Source organism: Parasteatoda tepidariorum, chromosome 10, assembly GCF_982258835.1.
Source record: "Parasteatoda tepidariorum strain Cologne lab strain chromosome 10, Ptep-v5.0, whole genome shotgun sequence".
NCBI classification, from domain to species: domain Eukaryota; kingdom Metazoa; phylum Arthropoda; class Arachnida; order Araneae; family Theridiidae; genus Parasteatoda; species Parasteatoda tepidariorum.
The window spans coordinates 88,824,046-88,850,665 of NC_141764.1; the positions used below are offsets into that span (position 1 = coordinate 88,824,046).

General features: G+C 28.8%; 1 protein-coding gene across 2 annotated transcripts in view; it reads right to left on the reverse strand.

Annotated features, from left to right (window-relative positions):
- Positions 1 to 15,463: 15,463 nt before the first annotated feature.
- Positions 15,464 to 26,620, reverse strand: part of LOC107449889 (uncharacterized) — a 72,178-nt gene continuing 61,021 nt past the window's right edge. For both annotated transcript variants that reach the window (XM_071184249.2, XM_043038686.3), the window contains exons 3-9: positions 25,170 to 25,279; positions 23,847 to 23,942; positions 22,769 to 22,876; positions 22,271 to 22,333; positions 21,230 to 21,302; positions 19,031 to 19,127; positions 15,464 to 17,594 (exon numbers count right to left, since the gene is read on the reverse strand). In XM_071184249.2, the coding sequence (XP_071040350.2) occupies positions 17,246 to 17,594; positions 19,031 to 19,127; positions 21,230 to 21,302; positions 22,271 to 22,333; positions 22,769 to 22,876; positions 23,847 to 23,942; positions 25,170 to 25,279 (896 nt within the window). In that variant the 3' untranslated portion in view covers positions 15,464 to 17,245. The remainder of the gene's footprint in view (positions 17,595 to 19,030; positions 19,128 to 21,229; positions 21,303 to 22,270; positions 22,334 to 22,768; positions 22,877 to 23,846; positions 23,943 to 25,169; positions 25,280 to 26,620) is intronic.

Below are 26,620 nucleotides of genomic sequence, written 5' to 3' on the forward strand. Positions count from 1 at the left end.
ATGTATACCGGGCAGTGGCACTTGACCTTAAAAAAACATCCGTGTAGGATATACCGAGCAAATGTATACCGGGCAGTGGCACTTGACCTTAAAAAAACATCCGTGTAGGATATACCGAGCAAATGTATACCGGGAAGTGGCACTTGACCTTAAAAAAAATCAGTGTAAGATATTCCGGGCAAATGTATACCGGGCAGTGGCACTGAACCTTAAAAAAATATCAGTGTAGGGTATACCGCGCAAATGTATACCGGGCAGTGGTACTTAACTAGACCTAGTATGACAAGACCTTTGGTATGCATGACAATTAAATAGACAATTTAATAATGATTATTAAATTAATGATTATTTAATAGACGATTTAAAAACGTCTATTTTTTATATTTTTAAATTAGAAGATTTATAAGAATTATTTATATAATTATAGAAGGCAGCCAAAGTAAAATATTCACTGATCGCTTCAATTATTTCAGACTTTGGCCAGCCATCCTCGGCCTCTTCGTGATCTGGTGGGCCAATTCCCGAAATCAAGAACAATTTCGGAATTTGGCCAGCCATCCTCGGCCACTTCGCGATCTGGCCGGACTTCGAGCTTTGGCCGTACCCGTAATTTTTACCTAAGTGCTTCGGTAATGATTTTGTAAAAATTAGAAATGAGATATGTTTTTTTTTAATTAGAGATAAAATTTTGTGATTTTATCGTGATACCTTAGAAAATGGAAAAAAATCTATTTTTCTTTCTTTGTTCAATTTACTTTTCAGTTTTATATTTTTTACCAAATGTATGGTAACAAGAACTATAGTTTTGTAAATCAGAATTTTCGATAAACCATTGCCAAGCGAACAAAAAATTACGAAATGAATTACTTAAATACTGTATATTTTGGTTTTGGTGTTTTTTTTTTTTTTTCAGAAATGCCATTAATATAGAGAGCGGTAATTTTAGTAGAGTTTTTTTTCATGTATCACCATTCAGTGTGTATAATCATCACTCATTCAATAAATTAAATCTGCAATAGATGACAGAAAAACTTTGATATTTTAAAATGATGCTCAGTAATGATGATTCAGTGTGTATAATCATCATTCATTCAATAAATTAAATCTGCAATAGATGTCAGAAAAACGTTTGATATTTTAAAATGATGCTCAGTGATTATGATTCAGTGTGAATAATCATCACTCATTCAATAAATTAAGTCTGCAATAGATGTCAGAAAAACGATTGATATTTAAAATGATGCTCAGTGATGATGATTCAATAAATTAAATCTGCAATAGATTTCAGAAAAACGTTTAATATTTTAAAATGATATTTATAACAAAGAAAGAGAAAAATTGAAAGTTACAAAAACATTTAAAAACTATCAAACCATGTATAATATTTAATTTGAAATTTTTACTGATCAATCAAATATGTAAATATTTAAAAACCCTTCAGTAAATTAAACAAAATGTAGCTAATCTTTAATTAAAATGTAAAATTTTGATTTAGTAAAAATAAAATATAACTCTAGTAATAAATTTAGCTTTAGTATGTTTGTAAAGTTTATCTATGAAAATTTTTCCGATGTATAGATATTCCGATTTATAAAATGTGCCACCTTATAATATCAAATCTTCTCAATACAGATGCGATAGTAATAGGAGGGGGATACTGTATGACTTATTAAAAAGTAAACATTGATTAAAAATTAATAAAAAAGGTATGAATAATTTACAGGTTATTTTATTAATTCTATACAGTTGAAATTCAAAAACATTCGAATCTTAGTTACATTAAAAATAATAGCAAATTATTTTTTATTGAACAATAAAAAAGCACCGACAGTAATGAGAAGAAACTTTAAAGAAAATAAGCATTTTTATCCCGTTAGTTTCCTGTTCCCTTTCCTATTATACAGACTAATTATCAACTAAAATTCACACATACACGTAGAAAAAATATCTAGTAAAATTATTATACTGTGTAGTAATGATGACATTTCTGGTTAAATATATCCAAAATATACGATATTTAAACCATTTATTCGGTAATTTTTCGCTTATATTATAACGATTCCTTGTAAATTCTAGTGTCAAAATAATGGTACTTATTACCACACAAGAAATATAAAATTAAAAAGTAAATTTAACACAACAAATTGTTTTTTACGTCCATGTTCTAAGCCATATAATGGAAAAATTACCAAATTTTACCAGGTATACCTAATTTTATCACACATTATTAATCCGTATTTTATTGCTAATTTCCACTTCAGTAAATATTACCGATCTTTTTGATGTTTGCTTAGAGCCAGAAACACGGTAAATTTTACCACGCTCTTACTATAATGTACCCTCATTTAAATTTTGAAAATATTTCTTATTTCAAATCATAATCTATTCAAAACCATCTTAATACAGTAAAACTCTTAAAGAAGTTGTTTCAAATTGCTCTATGTTTCTAATTTCTTCTTTCTTTGTGGAAGAAATCGAAGTGTCAGGACAGCAATGGATGTGCACAGGACTAGTTAATTAGCAATCAACTTATCTGATAAGCGATAACGTATCATCATTAAACTATTTTCAGTGGGAAGGTCAAGAAGGAACCCCAACCGAACCAAGTTCTGATTAATTACAAAGGCATTATCGATGATGTAGAGGATAATGATATCAGCAACTATGTCGAAAGCAGAACTGTGTCCGCAGTGGAAGAGATAGCTTTGCAGATGAGTATTCGAGGTAATTACGTTTATACACTTACTTCCAATATTAGCCAGAATCAAAACCAATTAGTTAACTAATTATGGAAGGAAATTAAAACCTTGTAACGCTAAGTCAAATTTTATTATTTTACTTTGTATAATAGTCGCTTTCTTCTGGTAGTTGAAATAATTAGTGAATTAATTTATTTAAAGTTTTTAAGAATATATTTTATCAGAATTTTGATAGCATGTTTTTAGATGCCCCAGAAAAAAAACTCCGTATCAAATTATGATAAAAGGTACCGATACTCAGTGTCGGTGCTTTTTTACCTAAAATACATTTTTATTGAAACATTTTACAGAACAAAAAATCTGATGTACTGCGACTTTTACAGTAATAATTATCATAAGATCACTGAATCACACTAATTAAATAAATATTGCAATAAAATTTACGGTATAATATTTTACCATAAAACTGAATTTTACGGATGATGCACCCAAAGTGTCGGTACCTTATACCTTGATTTTTTACAATGTACAGTGCGCAAAATAAAAAATGGACCACCCTAAATAACTTTTAATCTAAGGATTTGATCTTCACGTTCTAGGACTCAATCTTAATGGTTCAAGGGGGTGACTTCACATATGTTAATTAATAAGTGCAGACGAAATTTTAAGTTACGAATTCAGACAAGGAAACGTAATTTTTCTGAATAAACATACCTTTTTTATCGACGGCTACGGATTTCTGACCTCCAAAATATAGGGGATAACCGCAATCTAGAATTGTAATTTGGTCAGAAGAGTGCTCCGAAGTTTTGACCTCTTAATGTTAATATTACTTTTTTTGTATTTCGCTATATCTCAAAAACTTTCGAAAGGAATTGAAAAATATTTGCACACAATTATAAAATTCGTTTATCCAAAGATAATTCCATGCAAAAAAAACTTGTAGTAAGTATTTATTATTTTTTATTATTTTTTTAGTAATGGGCAAAAAAAGAAATTTGAACTGTAAGGTGTACAATTTATTGCACGTCATTTTAAAGAATATAATTTTATATAGTAAAATACAAAATTTGAGTGAAATCGGTCGAATAGTTTCTGAGAAATAAGTTTTTGAATAAGTGGTATTTTGACAGATCATTAGATCAAAAACTATTAAAAGTGATCTGTTTTTTTTTATTTTGCGCATATAACAAATTATTAATATAAGGGGCAAAGTTTTTAAAAGCCTAAAAGTATTCTATAACTTTTGAAAATGCATTTTCATGGCATTCGTTTTCATTTGCGTAATCATTTATTTAATTCAAATCATTATCATAATATTTCAAAACATTCGATTTTTTCATTAATTGCGAGTTTTTGTAATTGTTAAATAGTCCCCAACTCTAAAATGGTGTTCCTTTTAGAATTAAACATATCCTCAACTTATCACGTATTATTCTTTGTAATAATAAATATCCTTCTTTAAAATAAATTTTCATAGTATCTAAAACGTGGTGGTATTCTTTACAAATATATATTCAGTATCTGAGATATTATTATTTGTAATGTTCTCAACTTCTGAAATAGTATTCTTTGTGCTAGTAAACTTCAAGAATGATCAAGGAAGTTATCAATTATAATGTAGCCAAATTTTTAATTTGAAATAATGATCTTGAGCAGAAAAATATTCTTCTTGAAGAGCTGTTCATTAAAGAGTCAGTAATTCCCTTTCATCTGAAAATGTACTCTTAGCAGCGCTTATAATGTAATGTACTACTGTAATAGAGAAGTGTTTTTTTTTTTTTTTTTTTTTTTTGTATCTAGAATGACTTTCTCCTTTTTGAAATCGTGTATTTACTTTACTTTAAAGTAATGAGTTTTTTGAGTGTGAAGATGCGTTGAAATTCGCTCTTAAAACTCTTAACACTACTAAGTACTCCATAAATTAACTAGGCATTATCGATTATTTGAAGATAATGATATCGCAAACTGTGCCAAAAACAGAACTGACAGTAATTTTTAAAAAAAAAATTGCATCTGATTATTTTTAAGTTTTAAGAACTTCACTTTTACCGAAAATTGCCTCTAAATGAGGGTTACTTCCCTTTTTTTTATCAAAAAAGATTTAAAAAATAATTCATTACATAATGAATATTACTCTTAAAAAACTAATAGCTGACAATCTAAAAAAAATTAATTCTGTAATCCTTGTTTAGAGAATTTAAAAAATGAAAGAGATCTTTCGTACTTCTAATCTTTAGCATAAAAAATTACGTTAAAGCTCTTCCACTTAAATTTTGCCTGACGAAAATTAAAAACAAGTGTTTTGGAATTAATCTCAATTTTAAAAAAGTAAAAAAAATAGAAAAAACATAAAATATATTAGCTTTTTCCCGTGATTTTTGGTCCCGAAAGGCTTTTCTTCGCTTTGTATAATCTAAGTGATTATTTTCTTTGGGATATTAAGCAATAAAAAAGTTTTAATTAATTCTTTAGTTGAAGGTGATATTAAGAAATGTTTCTAGCATTTATTTAGAGTGAAAAAAAGAGTTTTAATACCCATATTAAAAGCGTATTTTAAACTTCTTTTTTGCTTGAATATCATAAAAATTAATTTTTTTATACAAATGTCGACTTTTTTTTTCTTCTGTCCCCGTGTATAAAATAAAAAAGTTACATCATATAAAACTTTTTAGTAATTCTATATGTATCACAAGCAACATACTTAAAGTTGACAGTACATCATTATTGAATAATCGCAGTATATTCCATTTATTTGTTGTTTTCTTTAAATGATAAAATACTTTGCAAAACGTCCAAACAACTCAATAAGTTTAAACAAGGTTATAAGTAAATCATTATCTAAAAATAAAGAAAAAAAAAATTTTTTTTAAAAATTTCCTATGAGCTGCACAATCAGTCTTCCCGACGAGCAGACCTAGTGCGATCGCCAGAAGTGGTATCCACTCTTTCAGGACCAGCACAATAGGTGAGATACCGTTGGCCATGTTAATTTGGACGTCTAGCTTCTGCCACACTAGATGGCAGCACCGAGACTCTATTTGGATGCTAAAGTGCACTAGGAATTTAATTTTACCGGGAATGCCAAGAGCCAATAAGGCACTCCAGGGATCTTTTACATGCCGCATAATCATACGACATGGCCGCTGAGGATTTTCTGATTGATGAGGATTCCCGAAAATCCGGTGTCTGGGCCGGGGATCGAATCCGCAGACTTGGGCTCAGAAGGCCGACGATAAACCAACTGCGCCACCCAGTCACAGAAAAAAAACATGTTACGATAAAAAAAGGACTAAAAATAAATAAATACACAAAAATTTTAATCAGCACCTCCATAATCTCCATTGTAGTTTCTTCGAGTCGATTTTATTGAAATCAGAACAACAAACAAAAGCATGGAAAAGTTTAGTAATATCTCTATATTTTGTTTGTTTTTTCTATGTTCGATTTTTCTGTGTTCTGTTTTTTCTTTAAGCGAAATTTTTACATTGAACTATAACTCTTTTGTTTTCAGAAAAGTATTTCACAAGGTTTCGAATTCTTCCCGTCCAATACATTGACACAGTATGTTGCCTATTTTTCCACACAAAAAAAAACGCTCTCCTGATGCTGTTAAAGCATAATGCCTGGAGAAATTCAATCCATTAAGGCTTTTTCTCGGAGACTCTGTCGTCGTATGAAGAGATGTTTTTCGCGAATAATATGCTGTTTTCATAACGGCAGTGAGTTAGCAACAGTTACTTATGACTGTAAGGTCAAGTGAAGTCTATCTAACCTGTGGTTCATTAACCTGTGGTTCATGAATCCCTAAGGGGTCCATGAGCAATATTTTGGGGGTCCGCTAACTACTCCTAACTTTTAAAACGTTTGGAAGCCTACCCATTGCTTGTAAAGCGAACTATGGTAGCTATAATTCCGTTTGCTACAGTGTATCTTTGCGAAGCGGGATTTTCCACACTTATGTCAATAAAAATATAACATCGAAATCGATTGAATGTTGAACATGATTGCTTTGTCGAAAACCATCCCCCAATTAAATTTATTTATTAGGGAAAAGCAGCAGCAACCTTCTCATTAAAAATTTTAATTTTAAAAATTTTGTATACCATTAAAATAATAAAATTAAATGTTTTCTAATAATTAATGTTTTTTGCAATTATTTTTTTTCATAGAGGGGTGGTCCGTGACTTCTTAAAAATTTTTAAAAGGGGTCCATTATATCAAAAAGGTCATTTACGCGCTCAAACGATGATCTAAAACGAAGATCACGACGAAACGATGATCTAAAGCCATCGCTGTCTATGCTTATTCTGCAAATTGCGCAGAAAGTCAATAAGGAGAAAAGCCACAGTTTCGTAAAAATGAAAAGCGTTTGTGGTCTAATTTTTTAATATTTAAAAAAGTAAACCAATGCTGCATTAACTGGGCTCATAAAAATATGCAAAAACTGAGAATAAGGCAGTGATTTTGATAATTTTCCTCAAGGTGGAAAAATTGGCAATTTTCTTTTAAGAAAAAGTTCAATATATTTTTAAGTTTAATATTTTAGTTATTTGTCTGGTTTTAAGGCCCAGATAATATTTACTGCACGATATTATGTACAGTATAAAATTATGCCTTTACTTCGAGTGTATGTCACCTAAAATGTGGCTTTTTCCATTTCCTTGGCTGAAGATCTTCGAAAAAGTATGTTAACGCAATGTTAAAGGTAAAAAAAAAAAATACTCTTGTAATTGAATTTCGGATATTGGTGTGATATATGAAGATGGACATTTCAGGATTAGAACAAATAAAGAGCTTTAAGATAAATGTAAGGAACTAGACCTTGCAACAACTATAAGAACAGAAAGAAATCCAATGGTTTCAATCATCATTAAATCATCATTTTCATCAAAAAATCATAATTTTTCTTCGAAAGTAAGGCACTTAAAGTGCAACTTTTTTATTTTCCTTGGAACAGATCTTCGAAAAGCTATGTTAGTGATAAGGTAATAGAATCACAAAAATCCATTATGTTCCCAAAAATGGACGAATCCTGGGTTCAGTATCTCTAGCCATCTGGGTAACCATATGAAGTTTTTGCATTTTTTGCTGTCTTTGTCTCCAAGTAATTCCGGTTTAGTTTCATCAAGTCCTCTTAGAAGATGACTAGAAAAGTAATGAAATTAAGAAATTCTCTCGTCTCTTAGGTTGTGTTTAAAATTACAACTCTACGAAGTTAAATATTGATAGCTACACTAAAAAAATATAGCCAAAACAAACAAAATATGATAAAATGTACTGCATTTCTGGCTGTGTTTGTACGCCAAAAAGCTCGATAATATTTACCGAAGCGCTTTCGTATTTATCTTGAGAAAATGAACAGTAAAATTTTATTTCATATTATGTGATAAAATTTGGCAAGCGTGGTAAATTTGATAATTTTATCATGATTTGATAATTATATTAGAGCATGGGCTAAAGTAAAACGATTTATGCTGTTAAATTTACTTTTCAGTTTCGTATTTTTTACTAAATGTGTGTTAATAAGAACTATCATCTTGAGAACCAGAATGTCCAGTAAACCGTTACTATACCAACAGAAATCTACGCCGAATGGATAGTTTAAGAGCGAATGAATAGTTTAAATACCGCATATTTTGGCTTTATTAATCACGATTAAGGTCTTCTTTCTGGAGTTTAATTTTTTATAAAATTTATTATGAAAGTAAATTCATAGGCCACCAATAATTAAACCACTGGATTATAAAATCAGCTGCCATCAGGTTCAGTATCCCTTGTCATCGGGCAAATCATAAGATATTTCTGTAGTTTTCGTCTCCAGACAAGTGTTGATTAGTTTCATCAAGTCCTCCAAAAATATGAGCTATAAAAGTATAAGTTTAAATTAGAAAAATTCCCTAGTCTTTTATGTTGGGTTTAAACTTAGAGGGCTACGAAGTTGAATATTGATCGCTACGCTATAAAAGTATGTCCAAATCTGCAAGAATATGATAATATTTACAGTGTTTCTGTCTCTATGAGAACATTAAAAAACTCGATAATTTTTACGGAAATACTTTTTTAATGATTTTGGTAAAATTAATAATAAAATTTTGTTTTATAATTTGTGATAAAATATGGCAAATGTGGTAAAATTTGATAATTTTACCATGATGCTTTAGACGTGGCATAAAGACCATTTATACGGTTAAATTTACTTTTTATTTTCGTATTTTTTACTAAATGTGTGATAATAAGATAATTATTTGTAAGACTATGATTTTGAAAACCAGAATTTCCGGTAAATCGTTACCTTACGAATGGAAAAGTTACCAAAAGACGGGTTTAAACACTGTCTACTTTGGTTTTATTATCTAAAATTGTGGAGTTCTGGTTCGACAATACAAGGTCTGATGAAATAAAATTACATAAATTATATTAGGAAATAATAAACTTAAATAAGAATTAATAAAGCCTTAATTTGTAAGATGGTGGAATTTTTACTTCGAAAGAAGATTTTAAGCTGAAAATATATACTAATTAAAATAGAATAACAGAATTAACAAAAATAATAGTACTTCAAAATGCATAAAATTCAAGTTTTAACACATATATGCAATCAATAAAATTATTTTTTATCTCGAAATTAATATAAATACGTCATTACTTGGTATTAAGAGATAACTGTTTAAGGCATGACAATTCTGCATATGTAAACAAATAAAGCAAAAAATGACAATTACATTTTCAATATTTATATATGGTTGAAAAATAAATTCGTAGAAAATAATGAATTGAGTGCAATTAATTTTATTTTTTAAATTTAAACCGAGGAAAAACACAACTACTATAAATATATCAATACTTAGTTAATAAACATTTTTACTTTTTAAGATATAATAATCGTACGCATGTAACCAGAATAAATAAATAGTATATAATTTCAATTCTTTGAAAATTAATCTGTGAAAAATAATAAATTGTGTATAATTAAATTTATTTTTTAAATTTAACTGTACAAAAACGATAAAACAATAAAATTTTATTCCAATGTATTGTTTAAGGAAATAAAATTGAAATTGAATCTCTTCCTAAGCTTTATATAAAGTTCTTAAGGAAAAAGAAGCCATTAGTGAGCATTTGCTTTAAGTTTGTTTGACGACAAGTTAAAGCAACTGCTTAGGAATTTATCTCACTTTTAAAAAAAAGAGGGGATATAAAGCCAAGCGTATTAACTTTTTTGCAGTTTTTATACTCCGGAGACTTCCTTTATATGATTCAAGTGATTATTTTCTTATGGGTATTAAAGGATAAAACAAGAAAAGAATTTATTTTTAATTCTATAACTAAAATATAATTTCAATTTTTCTTCACAATTATTTCAAGATTATATCTCAAAATAATTGTGAATTGTTATAAATGATTTCATTATTGTTTATTACTTTAAAATACTTATTTAAAAAAATACCCTTAATTTAAGATGTTTTATCTAGTTAACTCTTACAAAGTTATCTAGCTTGTTTACAGTTACGATAAAAATAAATTAGTCCTGAATGGCGATTCAATAAATATGCTTATGGTCTCTTGTTAAAGTAGTTAATAATTGGTCATATTATTTTAGCAGTGCCGACCAGCCTGTGTAGGGGTCAGATAACTGGCCTTGCATCAGAAAGGCTCTGGGTTCGAATCCCGGGTAAGGCATGTATGATCTTTCACTCTTTGCACTATCTGTCCTTACTGTGGGAGCAACGTTGGACCACCTAACATGGTGCCCCTGGAAAAGTGGCCAACCAATCAGCCCTTCAGATGACTGCATGGCGCAAGTCATTCCCCAGACGGGCATTGGAAGAAAAAATAAATTTCAGCAGTATGATACTTTCTTCTCTTAAGTATAGAGAATGCAAAATATAAAATTTCCCCTATCCACCAGTATTTTGATGTTAGTGGCCCAGTAGCTTGTGGGGAGAGTAATTATCGACCATGTCAACCTTCATCTATGAAAAGGTACCACGACATAGGATCGAGTTAACATGTCTTACATATTAATGAATTGGAATTGAATTTTTGTAGTGGTAGACATACTACAGTACTCCCCCACCAGAATCATATCCGTGAGGGAATTCAATGAACGGATACCACCAGTTGATTCATTGCTGTTTTGTGAGAAGCCGGGAGAGCTGTATTAAGATCACGATCGTGATCGCTCCTGTGTTGCCTTTAATAGTCGAGTGAATGCGCTGTATGTGATCGTGACTGAGTAGCAACAGCGCGAGTAGGTGGATAATGTCGCAGTCACAAGTAGCAAGTCAACTGTTCAATATGGTCCATCCATAGAAAAGGCGTGTTCAAATCGAAGTGGGCGTTACTGTCAAGATAGGCTTGTTCATATCGAAGAGGGAGTTTCAAGATAGGCGTGTTCCCATCACGTCCGGGTCACCACTGTGTTGGTTGGTCAACGTTCAGGAGACTAATCACTAGAGTTTACATTATTTCAGTATTTATTAACATAGAAAATATTAAGTGTAAAGAAGAGTAATATAAATCAGCACAGCGCGTCATGCTACAGACACAGTCAGGATTCTTCAGGTGAATGAAAAGTTAGAGTTGGAGTTCTTGCTCGTAACTGTCACGGTAACGATTAAGTTAAGTCGCCACAAGCTCAATCAGTTGGACTGCAGTTCACATCTCTAGTTAAAGATAATACACCTTCTGAGTTTTTGAAACGCTTCGTCTACACTCTAATTTCGTCTATACTCTAAAAAATTCGGGACCATATTCCGGTATAAAACATTACCACTTTGGGTGAATCATCCGTGAAATACATTTTACCGTAAAATTCATTTTCACTGCAAAATATTATACCATAATTTTAGAGTAATATTTATTTACTTTTGTTTTATATTTATAATTACAGTGATTCAGTACTGTAATCTTGGTTAATTACAGTAAAAAATTAAGATTTAACAGATTTTTTGTTCCGTATCATGTTCCCGCTCCGTATCATGTTAAAGTACCTCAAGCTGAGTGCCGGTACTTTTTACCGTAATTTGATCCTGAATTTTTCTTTACTCAGCACAGAAATCTTTGAAATCAAAAGACTTAAAACAATGAGTCTTGCATACTTAAGTCTAATTTATTTTGATATTTTTATTTATTTTTTATTTATAAGACTTATTATTTTATTTATTTTGAAAAGTTAATATCACAAATAGATAAATAATGAAGGCTTTTAAGAATGATAAATTTAAATTTGCTTTGAAACTTAAGCATTAAAAACTAGATTTTAACGCCTCACATAACTCACGTCATACATAAGGAAAATAATTTAAAATTTAGGGAAAAAAAACTTCTAAAACAAGGTATTTATCACCGCATTTAAAAAAATTTAATTCAAATTTTTGCATAGAACCTTTTTACAGCTATATATTAGTATATTTTGATAAAAAAAAACACAAAAAAAAGCAATTTCTCGCGTTACAGCAAATTATAATTCTATTTTAAATTAATTTCAACTTTTCGGAATTAAACGATGAACAACGATAATGCTTAAGAAATTCTCAGATTCTTTTAAGAAGAATTGAGCAAAAATAAAATGAAAACCTTTTTTTACAACTTTTATATGAAGTAGTTAAAAATGTACCATTAAAAAGATTTCCCTGGAAATTTTCTCAACGATAACTAAAATCAAGTGCTTAGCAATTTATCCTACTTTAAAAAGAAATATTGCAATCTTTTTTCTTACATTTTTAGTTTCAAAAGAAACGTTTTTACTTTATACTATCCTAGTGATTATTTTTCTTGAGAGAATTAAACAAGAACAAAAAGTATTTTTTATTATTTCAAAGCAATTTTAAGAATAATTTTAGTAGTATAATAAGTAATTTTAAGAATTCATAGCACTTAGCTTAAAAAATAAACATGAACAAAGTTTTTTTAATTCTGAAAAGAAAAAATACCTTCCTAAATATCTTTAAAATTGTTTTACTTTAAGCTTTGTTTTATTTTTATGATTAAACAAAAATCTCTCCTATTTTTTTTTAAAAATTCTTTTCATAAACTTGAACGGTAGAATTAAATAATTTTTTGTTTTAAGAAAGCAGTTGTCTGGGAAGATTAGAAATTTCAAATAACACATTTTATTTAGTTTTTACTCAAAAGAAAATAAATAAATATACATTTTAGATAAATAAATAAATATAATATTTAGATAAATAAATAAATATTTAGATTATAATAAGTAATAAATAAATAAATATTAGAAAAAATTTAGGTAAATAAATAAATATTAGAAAAAATTTAGATAAATAAATAAATAAATATACATTTTAGAAAATAAATAAATTTACATAAAATTACATATTAATTATAAATATACATTAATTCTCATTCAAAATTAAGTCTTAAGATTCTAAGTGTTACTTTGTAGGTTAATTTTGAGCAGCACATCTAGAAAAATGATGATTCTGTATGCTCTATCGTAAGGGTATTCAACTTTTTACATTTTGTGGAGATCTTTGCGTCCATCGTTTTCTTTAAGGAACTTCTTGATCCATGAGCAGAAAAAAGCAGAATATCAAGGCTTTATCCTACTCTAATTTCCAAAATTATTACTGCATGAAGCAATAAATTATAATTAAATTGCAAATTCTGGAAAAATTTCCTTAATGTATGGTAATTATATTTCAGGTAAAAAAAACGTAATTCTACTGATTAAAGCAAAAATATATAATTCATTCGGTAATTTTTTCACAATATGGTAACCGTTTGCAGAGAATTCTGTCTTGAAAATTTTAGTTCTTATTACCACGAATTTAGTAAAAAAATGCAAAAAGGATCAATAAATTTTTATGCAATGTTCCGAGGTCTTATAAAATTACTAAAGTTTGCCTAATATAATAGTAATAAGTAAATGCAAAACTGAAAAGTAAATTTAACCACATAATGGTTTTTATATCATGCTTTCAATGCTTGGTATCATGATAAAATTACCAAAATTTTACCACTTTTACCAAATTTTATCACATTAGCCGTATAACCACATTTTATTGCTATTTTTACCAAACTCATTACCAAACTCGTTACCAAACTGCTTCTATAAAAAAAAACTAACTTTTTTTTTGTTCCCATGGAGTCAGAAACTCAATAAATTTTACCTTGACCAAACTTTTTTTCATTGTGTGCATCTTTATTTTATTACCATGCAAACTACTTAATAAGATTATAATTGACAATACAGCTAATGTTTTTTATTTGAAAATACACTTTATATGAATAATAAACAAAAGCAACGTCATTTATTACAAATTAATAAAAAGAAATTTTTAATTACTTGGCTGTGATTGTTTTTTATTGTTAAATATTTTTAAAGCCTAGAATAATTGTCGAAATCTGCAACCTGATGTCATCTTTAGCATCGAATCCGTTTATGTATTTTTTTTTGTCGCAACTTAAAGCGAAAACATTTTCGCATAAATAAGTAACACATGAGGTAAGGTGTTTCGCAACTCCTATGGTAATTTCAGGATATTCTAATGTAAATCTAAAATGTATAGTATCAACTTGACCTTATTTTAGTTCAATTGAGTATGAGTCGATATTTCAATTTGTTGTTCTTTTTTTTATTGGGAGAGGGAATATCTCACAATATTGAAAAGGATTTGGATCCAAGTATTTTTCGTTATGAGCAGTTGTCTTTATATGTTAAAATCTTTAAACAGAAATAGGGAGAAAAAAAATCTTCTTTTCTCCCTGGAATTTGATTGAGCATTGATTGAGTAAATAGTATCCATTTACGGAACCCCTGTCAAAGCTCCAGGAAAACATGTAGAAGACATTTAATCTATTAAATCAGAGTTAAATGAAACCTATAGAACTACACCCAATACATCAGGTATAGCTGAATGAACTTTATCCCAACCTGGGGGTCACGAAATTAAAAGTAATATACACATTTAATCTGACTCAGAACAAACAACAACAACAAAAAAATTTTCGGAATTCCGGTTCAAGTTATTGTTGTAATACTGTTAACATTTTGTATTCAAATAATGGGTTTGCAATTAATGAGCCGGTCGATGAAATTCCTATAATTAATGAGCGATGGCCGGTCGATACGAATTCCGCACCCGGTTCGCACAGACAGCAGTGCTGGCATAAAATATTCTCAGTGGTAAATGGATCATGGGTTAGAGTCCCCTTGCCATCGTGCTAACCGTGGGAGGTTTTCATGACTTTCCTCTCCATGTAATGTAAATACGGGTCAGTTCCATCAAAAAGTCCTCCACGAAGGCAACTTTCTCCCAATACTTTGATCCAGAAGTTCCCTTATCTTCTAGATTGGGTTCAAAATTACATGGTTACGGAGTTGAACATTAGTAGTCATAAACCCAAAATTGTGTCTGCTGTTCAAAGATGGTCATAAAATGAAATGTTTTCTTAAAAGCCGTGATGACTTAGCAGAAGACAGAGGAGATCATAGAAGACGGATCATGGGTTAGAATCTCTTTCTAAGCAGGCTAGGTAAGAGAAGTTTTCGTAGTTTTCCATCCCTTTTAACACTAATAAGGATGAGTTTCGATCAAACAGTTCTCCTCGAAGATGAGTTTGTCCCAATACTTAATCAACGAATTTACTCTTCTTCTGGGTTGGGATCAAAATTAAAAGACTACAGAGTTGGGCACTGATAAAACAGCTAACCGAATATAGAACGGCTGTTTAACGTCGGTGATAACAGAAGTACACCCATAAATTCAAATTACTCAATAAAATAATCATATAAGTTACAAGTAATAAAAAATTTTATTAAAATATTTGTTGCAAAAATATTTATTCACTATTTACAATAATTCAGTTTGTTCATTTATATATAATGGTAAGTGTAGTAAGTAGTTAAAAAAGTATTTTTCATTAACCACATTTGCATTTATAGTTTATGCCTAAAATTCTTAAATCATGGCTACATTGTTAGTAATCTTTTAAAAGATAAAAAAATTATATTTTACTTAATATTTTATTTAAATTTTAAAGAACTTTTTTTATTTATTGATTACAATCAATAATGGAATATTCTCACACCAGAATTTTTAGAACCTCATATCAAATATTTTCTTTCTTTTTTCCTTACTTATACAGCATTTCAAGAAGTTTAAAATGCACGTTAACTACATGTAAAGCACTAAGCAGTATTTCAGTTCGGATTGCACAACGAGCAGTTTTCTGCTCGTTGTGCAATCCATGTCTTCTCTTGAGAATTTAATATGCATTGATTTTAAATACTCAAATATTGTGTTTAGGATTGTTTAAACAAAAATCTATGAAAACAGCACCACATATTACCCTCTCAATATAATTTACTTGAAAAAAAATTATTCAACCACAAAATTAAAGCATTTAATGACATGATAAAACTTATACAAAACTGAAACATTTATGTGCTTTTTACTTTAAGCATTTTTATTTATTTTTTAAAGCGTGAAAAACTACATAAACATCAAAATTTGCTTTTCAAAACTATGTCTTGCTTTAAGCTAATTAATAATGTCCATAATTCTTTGTATCTTCAGACAATACACAGCTCAATAATAGAACATACGATTTTAACCACTCAATTCAATAAATACTTAAACTACACATATTTGTTCGATTATTTGTTTATCATAAACCTGATTGTGTCACCTTGAACATTTAATTTGGCTTTCCTTCTCGAAAGGCATTATCTGTTAGAAATACAACAGTAAAGAATAAAACTATCATATATTTTCATGTATATCATATATTAAAACCATCCGATACATTTGATATTTACAATTGAAGACTTAGCACACTCTATGTAAGTTATTATAACGTACATGGAATATGCTAAGACTATTATTCTGTACAGTTTCTTTATGGCTGTTTTTAAGTTCTTCACCTATAATGTACTAGCTCGTAGCTCACACTGATAAAGATAAAAATAATATTAATTCCTTGTAGTTGATAATTCAAGCCTTTTTATAAATTTTCTTCTCTTTTCTCTTTTATCACAACCTTTTATCAATTCTAACAACCATACTTTTCCATTTATTGTGCAATTAAATAATTTGCTTTAAAAACACGTTATTAAAATAGTTTTTACACGGCAAATATAAACTTATCTTGTGAATATAATGAATTTACAAATATCTTAAATAATCTGGTGAAAACAAATCCTTCTTTTAAAAATATTTCAGTTATCGTCTTTAAAAATGATGAGTAACATTTACATTTATTTATTTCTATTCGTGTAGTTTTGAATTTAATATTCATAATTGAAAGACTATTGTAAGAATTATTTTATAGTATTTACCTTATAAGTTTTTTTTTTTTTGTTACATACAATACAATTTGCATTTTAAATTTAAAATGCTCATACTAATGAACTAGGTCAGCTTTCAAGTTTCAAACCCAATAAATAATCACACATCAATTCATAACATCATTATTCATAAATTAAATTAGGAAACAGAACACAAAGTGGATCTTTCATTTACTACAGTCAATAAATAACTTGAAACTTATTTCGATTATTATACGCTCTTAAGTATATATCACGTTGACCGATATAGCAATATAGTCAAGTCTCTAAAAGCTAATCGAATATAGCACTGTTTTGAATGGGTAACACAACTGCCCCAGTTTCTTCCTACAATGCAATGCCACGTAGGATGATACATTTGGTCGAAGTCCTGTTTTATACTCTCTGCTATATGCTTCTCTGTACTGTATAGCTTGATAGCCTGTGTGGCGCTAATAACGGCATATCTCTGCATTTCTATTGGCATATCAGCTGCTTGAATCTTCAAGTCTATGTGATCTTCATCATAGGTGGACCCAGTAACAGACCCGTGACGACTTCTATCTCCTCTACTGGGGAAAGAAGCTCCACTTCTTTTGGAACTGGAAGAGAAATCAACAATTATGTTGTTTTGTTTGTTTGTCTCGTGCATATATTCATCATAATATAGCTATGAAACATCATTCCTTTCTTGATACCCATTATTATTTCCTGATACCCAGAATTAATGCCTTGATACCGATATGTTTATCGTAAAAAACTTCGCACTACGTAGACTAAAGCAAAAAACAATCTGAATTAAGCACAAATTAAGTACAGAAATGGACATACCATAATATCGGTTCTATGAACAAGTATTCCTCAGTGTTTAAACACCAATTAAATTGGTGTTTAAACACCGAGGAACGTTTTTGTTTGTTCTTAAAGGTTGCTGTCATGTTTGGCAATGCTACTTTATGTTTTGATTATCTTGTAAAATATTTTTTGTTTATTTTCAGATACCTTTGTTTATGTTCTAATATCTTCGCTTACATACTGATTTTTATTTTTTTGCTTATGTTATATTTATGTTTAGGCTAAGATCGTATAGAAGTATTATTGCATTGTTCGTATTACAAAGAAGTACTATTTATTTTAAAATTTATGTTCTGATATCCTTTCATCCTTTTATCCTTTCTTTTTTTTTTATCCTTAATTCTGTGTTCACATATTTTTTTAATGTTTTGTTTTATTTTCAGATTTCATATACGTTTTTTCAGCATATTTGCCAAGTTTGTTTAAACACTTATCATACCCTACAACAAGATTTAGAATACCTTCCTTCATCATACAAACTTGTCGCCTGCTCCGTTAGCCCAAAGGTCACGGACGCTTTCACGTATTCATCATTCTTGTAGTGATTGCAGCCAAAATGATGCTTTGAAGTACCGGAAAAGATAAAAATCACTCAGAGCAAGGTCTAGGCCTAAGGAGGGGTGGTTCAAAACTTCCTTACCGAAAGAGTCCAATAAAGCTGGGATCTGAGCTGCGAAGAGAATCACTGTCATAGAGTAGCGAAATTCCCCGTCAGCATGGCAGGGAATTTTGCTACTTCACAAATCAAATACTCTCAGTCTTGCGTGCATAGATGGAGCACCACAGAGCTGCTCTTAACGCAAAAAAAAATCTCCCATTTCATCCTACAACAGATGACACCACTAGTTAAACCATTTGACTCATATTCCACTTGACAAAACACAAGTCAACCACAACCTTATTATAATGTCTCGTAAAGAAAAGCCTTACATAACCTAACTCTAATGCCCAGTTTAATTTCATTTTAAAGGTTTCGAAAGCACGCTATTTGTAAATGAATACAAAATTGAGCAATTTTATAATAATGGTTTTTTCAACCATACCAGTTGCGAACGGTTTCAAACCCGTAAAGCTAAAGGCATTATCCTAAACGTAAACTTTACGGTTGATGGGATGATAAAACTACTGCCGGTTATTTTACCCTAGTTTTAGACTGAAATTTATAACAGAGTGGAGCACTTACTATTTTCCCATTAGAGGTTTTGGCGTGAAATCATCAAGAATTTTAAGTCTCTCAATTCTGGTTGAGGATGAAGTATCGGAATCACCAGTCACTTGCTCTGGAAGAAGAAAAAACTATAATAGTTAATTTGCATTCAATAAAAAACGTTTAAATCCAACCTTTTTTTTTTTTCTTTAATTTTCATGAATAATTCCAGCATTCAAACAATCAAGCATATAATTAATTATGTTTAACTAAACTTCTGTAAAAGTAGGATGTTTTTACAGCCATGAAGAAAATTAGCTAACCTTAGTATTATTTCACTGAAAAATATCAAGAATTTGAATATTTAAAAGAATAATAATAATAATAAAATTTAGAAATACGAATAAATCTACTTTTTTCCTTCACTTCATGGTGTGTTCTAAAACAATTTAGTTATTCAGAATATCTTTGATAAATGATAATTCAATATTAAAATGAAAATTTTATTTCAATTTTTAGCATAGAACAATGAATTAATTTTGCTTCTGCAACACTTTAGGTTTCTTTACCGACTAACTCCATACCTGCTACCCACTTTTGGCAAAAACAGTTACTAATCTTGAAAATTGTATATAATTTCAGTTTTTCACAATTATCAACTATTCCTGTACTCCAAAAATGCATCTAATAAACTATACTTACTTAGATTATCTTAGTATCTTTATAATTAAGCATAATATAATTTTCAGTGTCGTGGTCTCTTGAAAAGGTATTTTATTTTACTTTATAACCGTCGTTGAACAGCCGAATCAATTCTTGGGGTTTACTACTATTAATGTTCAACTCAGCAGCCTTGTAATTTTGAACCAAATCCAGAAGACAAGGAAACTCCTGGATCAAGTATTGGGAGAAATTTGCCATCGTGGGGGACTTTTTGATGGAACCAACCCGTATTCGTGTTACATGGAGAGGAAAACAATGAAAACCTCCTATGGTTTCCCCGACGGCAAAGAGACTCTAACTAATGATCTGTCTACCACTGAGAATATTTTACGTCAGCATTGTGATCGTTGCACGCCGGATGCGGAACTTGCATCGACTAGCCATCGTTGGGGATTCGAACCCTGTTCCCCTCATTGGCAGGCGAACGCTCTATCCCCTGAGCCATCACGGCCCTTGAAAAAGTATTGGCATATTTAAATTAATGCATTTTTTTTTCTTTCTAAAACCAGGTAACTATCTGTTTAATCCCCAAACATTAAGGGGGGGGGGGGCAAAAGTAAAATACACATTTATAATAGTTTTACAGTAAGAAAACTTCATCGAACTGAATCGAGATGTTAATTATCCAATCCTGTGTGATTCGTAAAATATCTGATACTCAAACGAAAGTTATGATTTTTGCAACGATAATTGAACCATTATTTAAACGATTATTGCAACTTAAAATAATTGCTAATATTATTTTACTTGATAAGATATGATAATTCCTTATTTTGAAAGAGTCTTTCGCTCACAAACCTGAATGATAATTTCGCATTCAGTTTTTTTTCTTGATGATTAACAGAATATGACATCAGAAATAAATTTTATTCAATTAAAAGATTCCTTTTTTTTCATGTATCAACGCACATTTAGTTTTCAATTCTATTAAAAAATAATGTGAAACTAATAGTTTTGCTGAACTAACACTTCAATCTAATCCCCTAACTCACTTCATAGTTCTTAAGCAACTTAAAAGTCGTTAAAAAAACACTAATTTTCTAATTTTCGGCTATTATAAAAACTCATCAAAATTTTTTTTCCCATGGATCATTTAGCAAAAGTGCAAATATTTTATTTCCGGAATTTCTTTGCAATTTTAAAACTTATTATTTAACCACTTGTTGGATATTCTGACTCGAAGCAGATTTACAGTAAAAACACAATCTTAATAATATATTACGAAAATTAATGTAATTTATTAAAAAGTTAACAAAATTTATTAAGAAATAAATATAACTTATTTACCATTAAGTAATTGTAAAACGGAAACAAAATGTTTTAATCATATTGCTTGTATTATATGATCACATCATAATTTTTTTTATATTATAATAGAGGATTATTACGTTAAATTTTAAGTCTCCAAATTTAAATAAATATCTAAATTAAAAACTTAGTAAAAGTATGTAATAATACACAGAAAGAGTAATAAATATTTAATGCTCTAAAAACATAAAACATGGAACTTACTGTGTTCATAAAGATCCACGTTTCCGTTTTTGGCTTTTTTATAGTATGAAAATACGCACACAACACTGTATATCTGAAATAAAAAAGTTTTTTTAGCATTCAGATATATAATAAGAGGTATTTTTTAAGGGGGGAAATAACACAAAAGTATGTACTATTTTGTTCCAATTTCTGTCAAAATTAATACCCTATACGTTTGCTTGAAATCTTCAATAAATAATTTCTGGAAGTAGGTAATTTTGTACATTAGCATTCAAAAAAATACAAAAAAAAATACAAAAAAAAAAAAAAAAAAAAAAAAAAAGATTTACAGATATATCAATTTGAAATAATAAAAAAAAACTGTTTGTTTAAGGGAAATGAAAAAAAAAAACCAGCATAAAAACAACGAAAGGTTGTTTTTAAAATTGCCTGTTTTTTATTTTTATTATTTCTAGCATATTCTTTTGTTTGTATGACTACGTTACGTTAACTGCTGGTAGCAAGGTTACCCTTATCTAAAAATTAGGGCAACATATTAATTCCTTTAAGTTATTCAACATTGAATAGAATAGATGAGAGAGGGCAGCACCATACATTATTATGAGATTGCATTTTAGTCACAGTTAAATTTAACACCCTAAATAATATTGCACATGAGAAAATTATGTTCTGTCATTTACATACAAATTCCGTTGAGAAATTTAAATGTTCACCGTTTGGCTGAGATATATAAAAAAGGAGAAAAACACATTTGTATATTTAGATTTCAACATGAATTTCAGCATAAAATTGCATTCGTAATTATTAAAAATAACATTTCACTTTTATTACTTTATTAAAGATACAAATTTTCAACATGTTATTAATAAAATTAAATTAATATGATTTTCAAAATTAATTCCAAGATTCTCGAATAAAATAAATTTTTAAAAATTGTTTCAGGAAATCCTTTTCTAAATACTGTATACTACGAAAATATTTTCTTTCACATAAAAATAACAAGAATTTATGATGGATAAATTGCATAAAATAAATAAATTTTAAAACAAGTAACCTTACCCTTAATCCAGTGAGAAAACCTACAACAATTATGACTAAGATATCGATGCTTCCACAACTTGACTAAAAGAAAAATATCATTCCTTTTATTGCCATAGGAAATGCGTAAGAAAAATTTGAGAAAATAATGATAATCGAAAAGCAAAGAAATATAAGTATGGACTTAAGAAACTATTTAGTGCTGCCATCTATATTATAAATATAAATCAAACTTCACATCTCTAAATTTAACAAAGTTTAGATTTAAACTGAACTACAATTAACCAGAACAAACTTGCAATAAAAATATTTAAAATTGTAAATAAGTGTTAAAAGGCAAAAATTTAAAAAAAAATTACTTTTGAAAATTTTAAATTAAAATTGTTTTATTAAATCGTTAAGAAAGCTTATGAATAAATTATGAAAGCTTTGTAAGAAATTTAACTACGCTTATTTAAATAAGGATAAAGGCTGTTTAAAACGATAAAAAAATAGAAACATTGGAATATAAAATAATACCTGTATGCTAAATAGTCGTAGTGCAGCATAGGCGGCTAGTTGATCGAATTCTAATGAAGGAATAGGTTTTCGCATATCTTGCGGAAATAGGTGGTCTTTACGAATATACTGAAAAAGAAAATATTTCAGTTAGTCAACAATTCAGTTTAATTGAAAAATTTTATTTTCCAGAAAATAACCACTCTAAAAGTTAAATGAAAAAATCAGACAAAGAAATTTTCTGTAAATTAAGGTAATTTTGAAGAAAGTATAAACATAAATATTTCCAAACATTTTGTAAGCAAAAATTATACATAATGCAACTATTTATAACTTTAAATACAGTTTCTACATTCTTGGTCTCGATAACTTCAAAATTCATTCGATTTTATAAAAAAAATTCTACTAATTGTGTTATTATTACATATAAGTTTTTTTTTTTCTAATTGAGGAGCTATTTTAAGAATAATTAGTAATAAGCCTGGAATTTTAAGGATCATTTTTTTCTATGCAGAGTTTTTAAAAAACACTTACGTGCAGCGGAAACTGCATTAATAACATACAAAAGTTTAATTTCTAATTAATTTGGAGAAAATCTATATCTTTCGAGTGTGACGTCATGAATTTTTTTTCGCGGGTAATCATGCGTCATCAACCATATATGGCTTTTCTTTATTAACTAATTTATATAAAATTAAAAGCATGCATACTGAGATTTAAAAATAAATTTATTTCAGAAGTTCAAAATGTTATTTATTTAGTAGCTCTTTTATTTCGAATACCTTCTTCAAGGAAACCAATTTTCACATGACATCAGAAGTATTAAAATAGTATACGTCAAAAAATTTGCATTGCTTTAGAATGTCATTATTTTTTTTTTGCATCAACTAAACTTTTCAGCGCTTATATTTTTAAAACAAAAACATTCTTAGTTAAAAAAAAGTTTTAAAGAAATTATAACATTTTAAAACAGATTCCTTACATTTTTGTTAAAATTAAATTTGAAGTTGTATATTTAAAGAATAAAGCTAAATTTCAATGCTGATTTTTGAGTTACAGTCATTATTCCTGCATTTAAAGTTAAATTAAATTAAATTACCATAATAATTCGCAAGAGAATAAATCCAGTACTTGCTGCAACGTCCACTGCAGCAAATACTGCCAAGAGTAAAACTGTTCTTAACGAAACTCCTCCCTAAAACAAAATTAAAATAATAATAATTAAAATGCACCATTAAAATAATTAAAATAATAAAAATAAAACACTGTTAAATGTACGAAAAGTTTTTTAAATAAAAATTCGAAACCTTTATTATTGAAATCTAAAATGAAAATTTTTGATTTAATTTATATACAATTTATTTAATTACTTCCGAACAATAAGAAATACGTGATAACAGCCCCACTCAATTCATAATTTTGTTGTTATTTCTTGGATAAACTAAATTTTTATATAGTTCTAAAAGGTTCTAAACTTTTTTATGAAGTCAATTACACTTAGAGCTATTTGCTTTAACCCTTTAACGCTGATGGGGCACCGGAGTCTCTTTTATATATATTTTTTTCGACACTCATAATATTATTCAGACTAATTACGAACAAAAATATATTTTAGTATATTTTTAATTGTTACAAACATTCTAATAGTTATAAAAAAGTCTGTCAGATTATCGAAATTAAATTTGTACTATAATATAAAATACTAAAAATGCAGTATGAGTTTTTTTTCATTCATATTCAAAAATGTATCAATAATTGATTTGTAAAATAAAAACTAAATTCTTCTCTTAGATCTAAATAACTGCAGATCAGTGCCAATTTCATAAATTATTGCTTAGAAGATTTTACCTTTAATGCAGAAAAAGACACCGGTGTTTCTTGCTGTATTTCATATAACCATAAATTATTAAAATTCTAAATATTATATTTTTCGCTCATTTTGATCAAATTTGATACAAATAAATGAAAAAAGTTTGAAAAAGATGTTCAATAAAAATTCTGCGTCAAAGGGGTAATTCCCTGATTTTGGAAATTGATTTTAATTTGTTTCTTTTGAATCATGTCCTTCTTGATCAAAACATCCACCTCGTTTATAACAGAAGATATCATAAAACAACAGCATAACATACAGTGCGGCTTTGAGGAGAACTCCTCCAGACAAAAAGTCTGACGCTGTCTGCTGCTATGGTAACGATCGAGAACACATTTCAAATGGGGGTGCAATGGGGAATGGAAGGAGTCGATTAGTTTACTCATGCTGACCTATACCAAGATCAAGACAAAACTATTCACTCCCACACCCCTATTCGAAGAGACTTTTACTCGTAACCATGGTACCCGACACGACGCGAGACTGGTGTCTGGAAGAGTTCTCCTGAAAGCCGCACTATACATCTGATTTGAAATGCATATTTCTACTCACATCAGATCGAGCTTGTTTGATCGCAAAAGCCATCCACCACCAACTGAGAATAAATATGCCAACAAACACAATACTCAATATGAGTGTCATCCTCGCTGCGTCCAGTTCCCCTAAAATATTTTAAAAACATGAACTTTAAAATACTTGACAAAAATAGGTCTAAAAATTCGTAAAATGCAATTGCATACACATTGTTGCTACAGATTTTCTGAAGTTTTTTTAAAACACGTGTAGCAGTCGAAAATAGGTGCCTATTTTCAAGACTTGCCAGACGTGAATGAGAAGAAACCAAATTGATTTGAAATAAAAAAAACGCCTTCTCATTCATTATTTCTTCTTATTTACGTCTGGAAAGTCTTGAAAATGGACGCCTATTTTTGAGCACTTGAAACTTGTCCTTTCCAGTCTGTATATTTTTCAAGTTAATGAAGTCTTTAATCAAGTAATATCTTACCGCTTCAGATACTTGGTATTATTTATTTGATATGTACAAATCCTTAAAAATTAAATTTACTAAAAAAACATAGACCTAGCACCTTGTAAAATATAATAATATTTACTATCTTGTTCTAAACTTTCAGAAAATAAAATTAATTTTATACCTAACTCAATTCGAAGTTTTTTCAATTCAGTTTCTAAAATAGAATATTAGATCAATTTTAAGATCATTTTACAGACGTAAGAGTTATATTTAAATATGTTAATGCATGTTAAAGCATGCATAATTACATTTTAAATTACTGATCCTTTAAAATATTTCAAAGTTTAGAAGAATAACGGTTTGATTTCGTTTGTATAAAAACAGATGTTGACTTAATGAAATTTTAAAATGAAAAAAAAATTAAAATGGAAACTGAAACTGATATCATTGGTTTCAATACCATAAACATGACAAAAACAGAAATTTTTTAATTTTTTTTTCTTTTTAATCAAAGCAGTTTTATACTTTGTTTTAATTTCAGAAAATGTAAGTCAATTAAATTCGGCGTTACAAAAACGAAATAGACTTTGTGCGTTTTATAGATATGCTATTGCAGTGTTTCCCAAAGTGTGGTACGCGTACCCCCAGGGGTACGAGAACAGTTTAGCGGGGGTACGCTTTCTCATCCGAAATATCTTGCAACAAACGAAAATTTCAAAAAATTTTATTCAAAAACAAAGCTAGTCATGAAAATTTACGATTACGTATTTTCTATTGGCTATTTTTTGCTGAGATGTCGATAATTAGTGGTGTCAACAGCCAGTTGCGATTTTTAACTTTTGTGAAATTTTTTTACAGAGAAAAATACATTCATTTTTCTATTAGTGGTACGCAGCGTTACGAAAAATTTAGAAAGGGTACACAAAAGTCAGAAGTTTGGGAAACACTGTGCTATTGCATAAAAACAATGTTAAATAACATTTTTACTTTAAAAGAAAAAAACTTGTATTTACCAGTTTTAAAGCCAAAC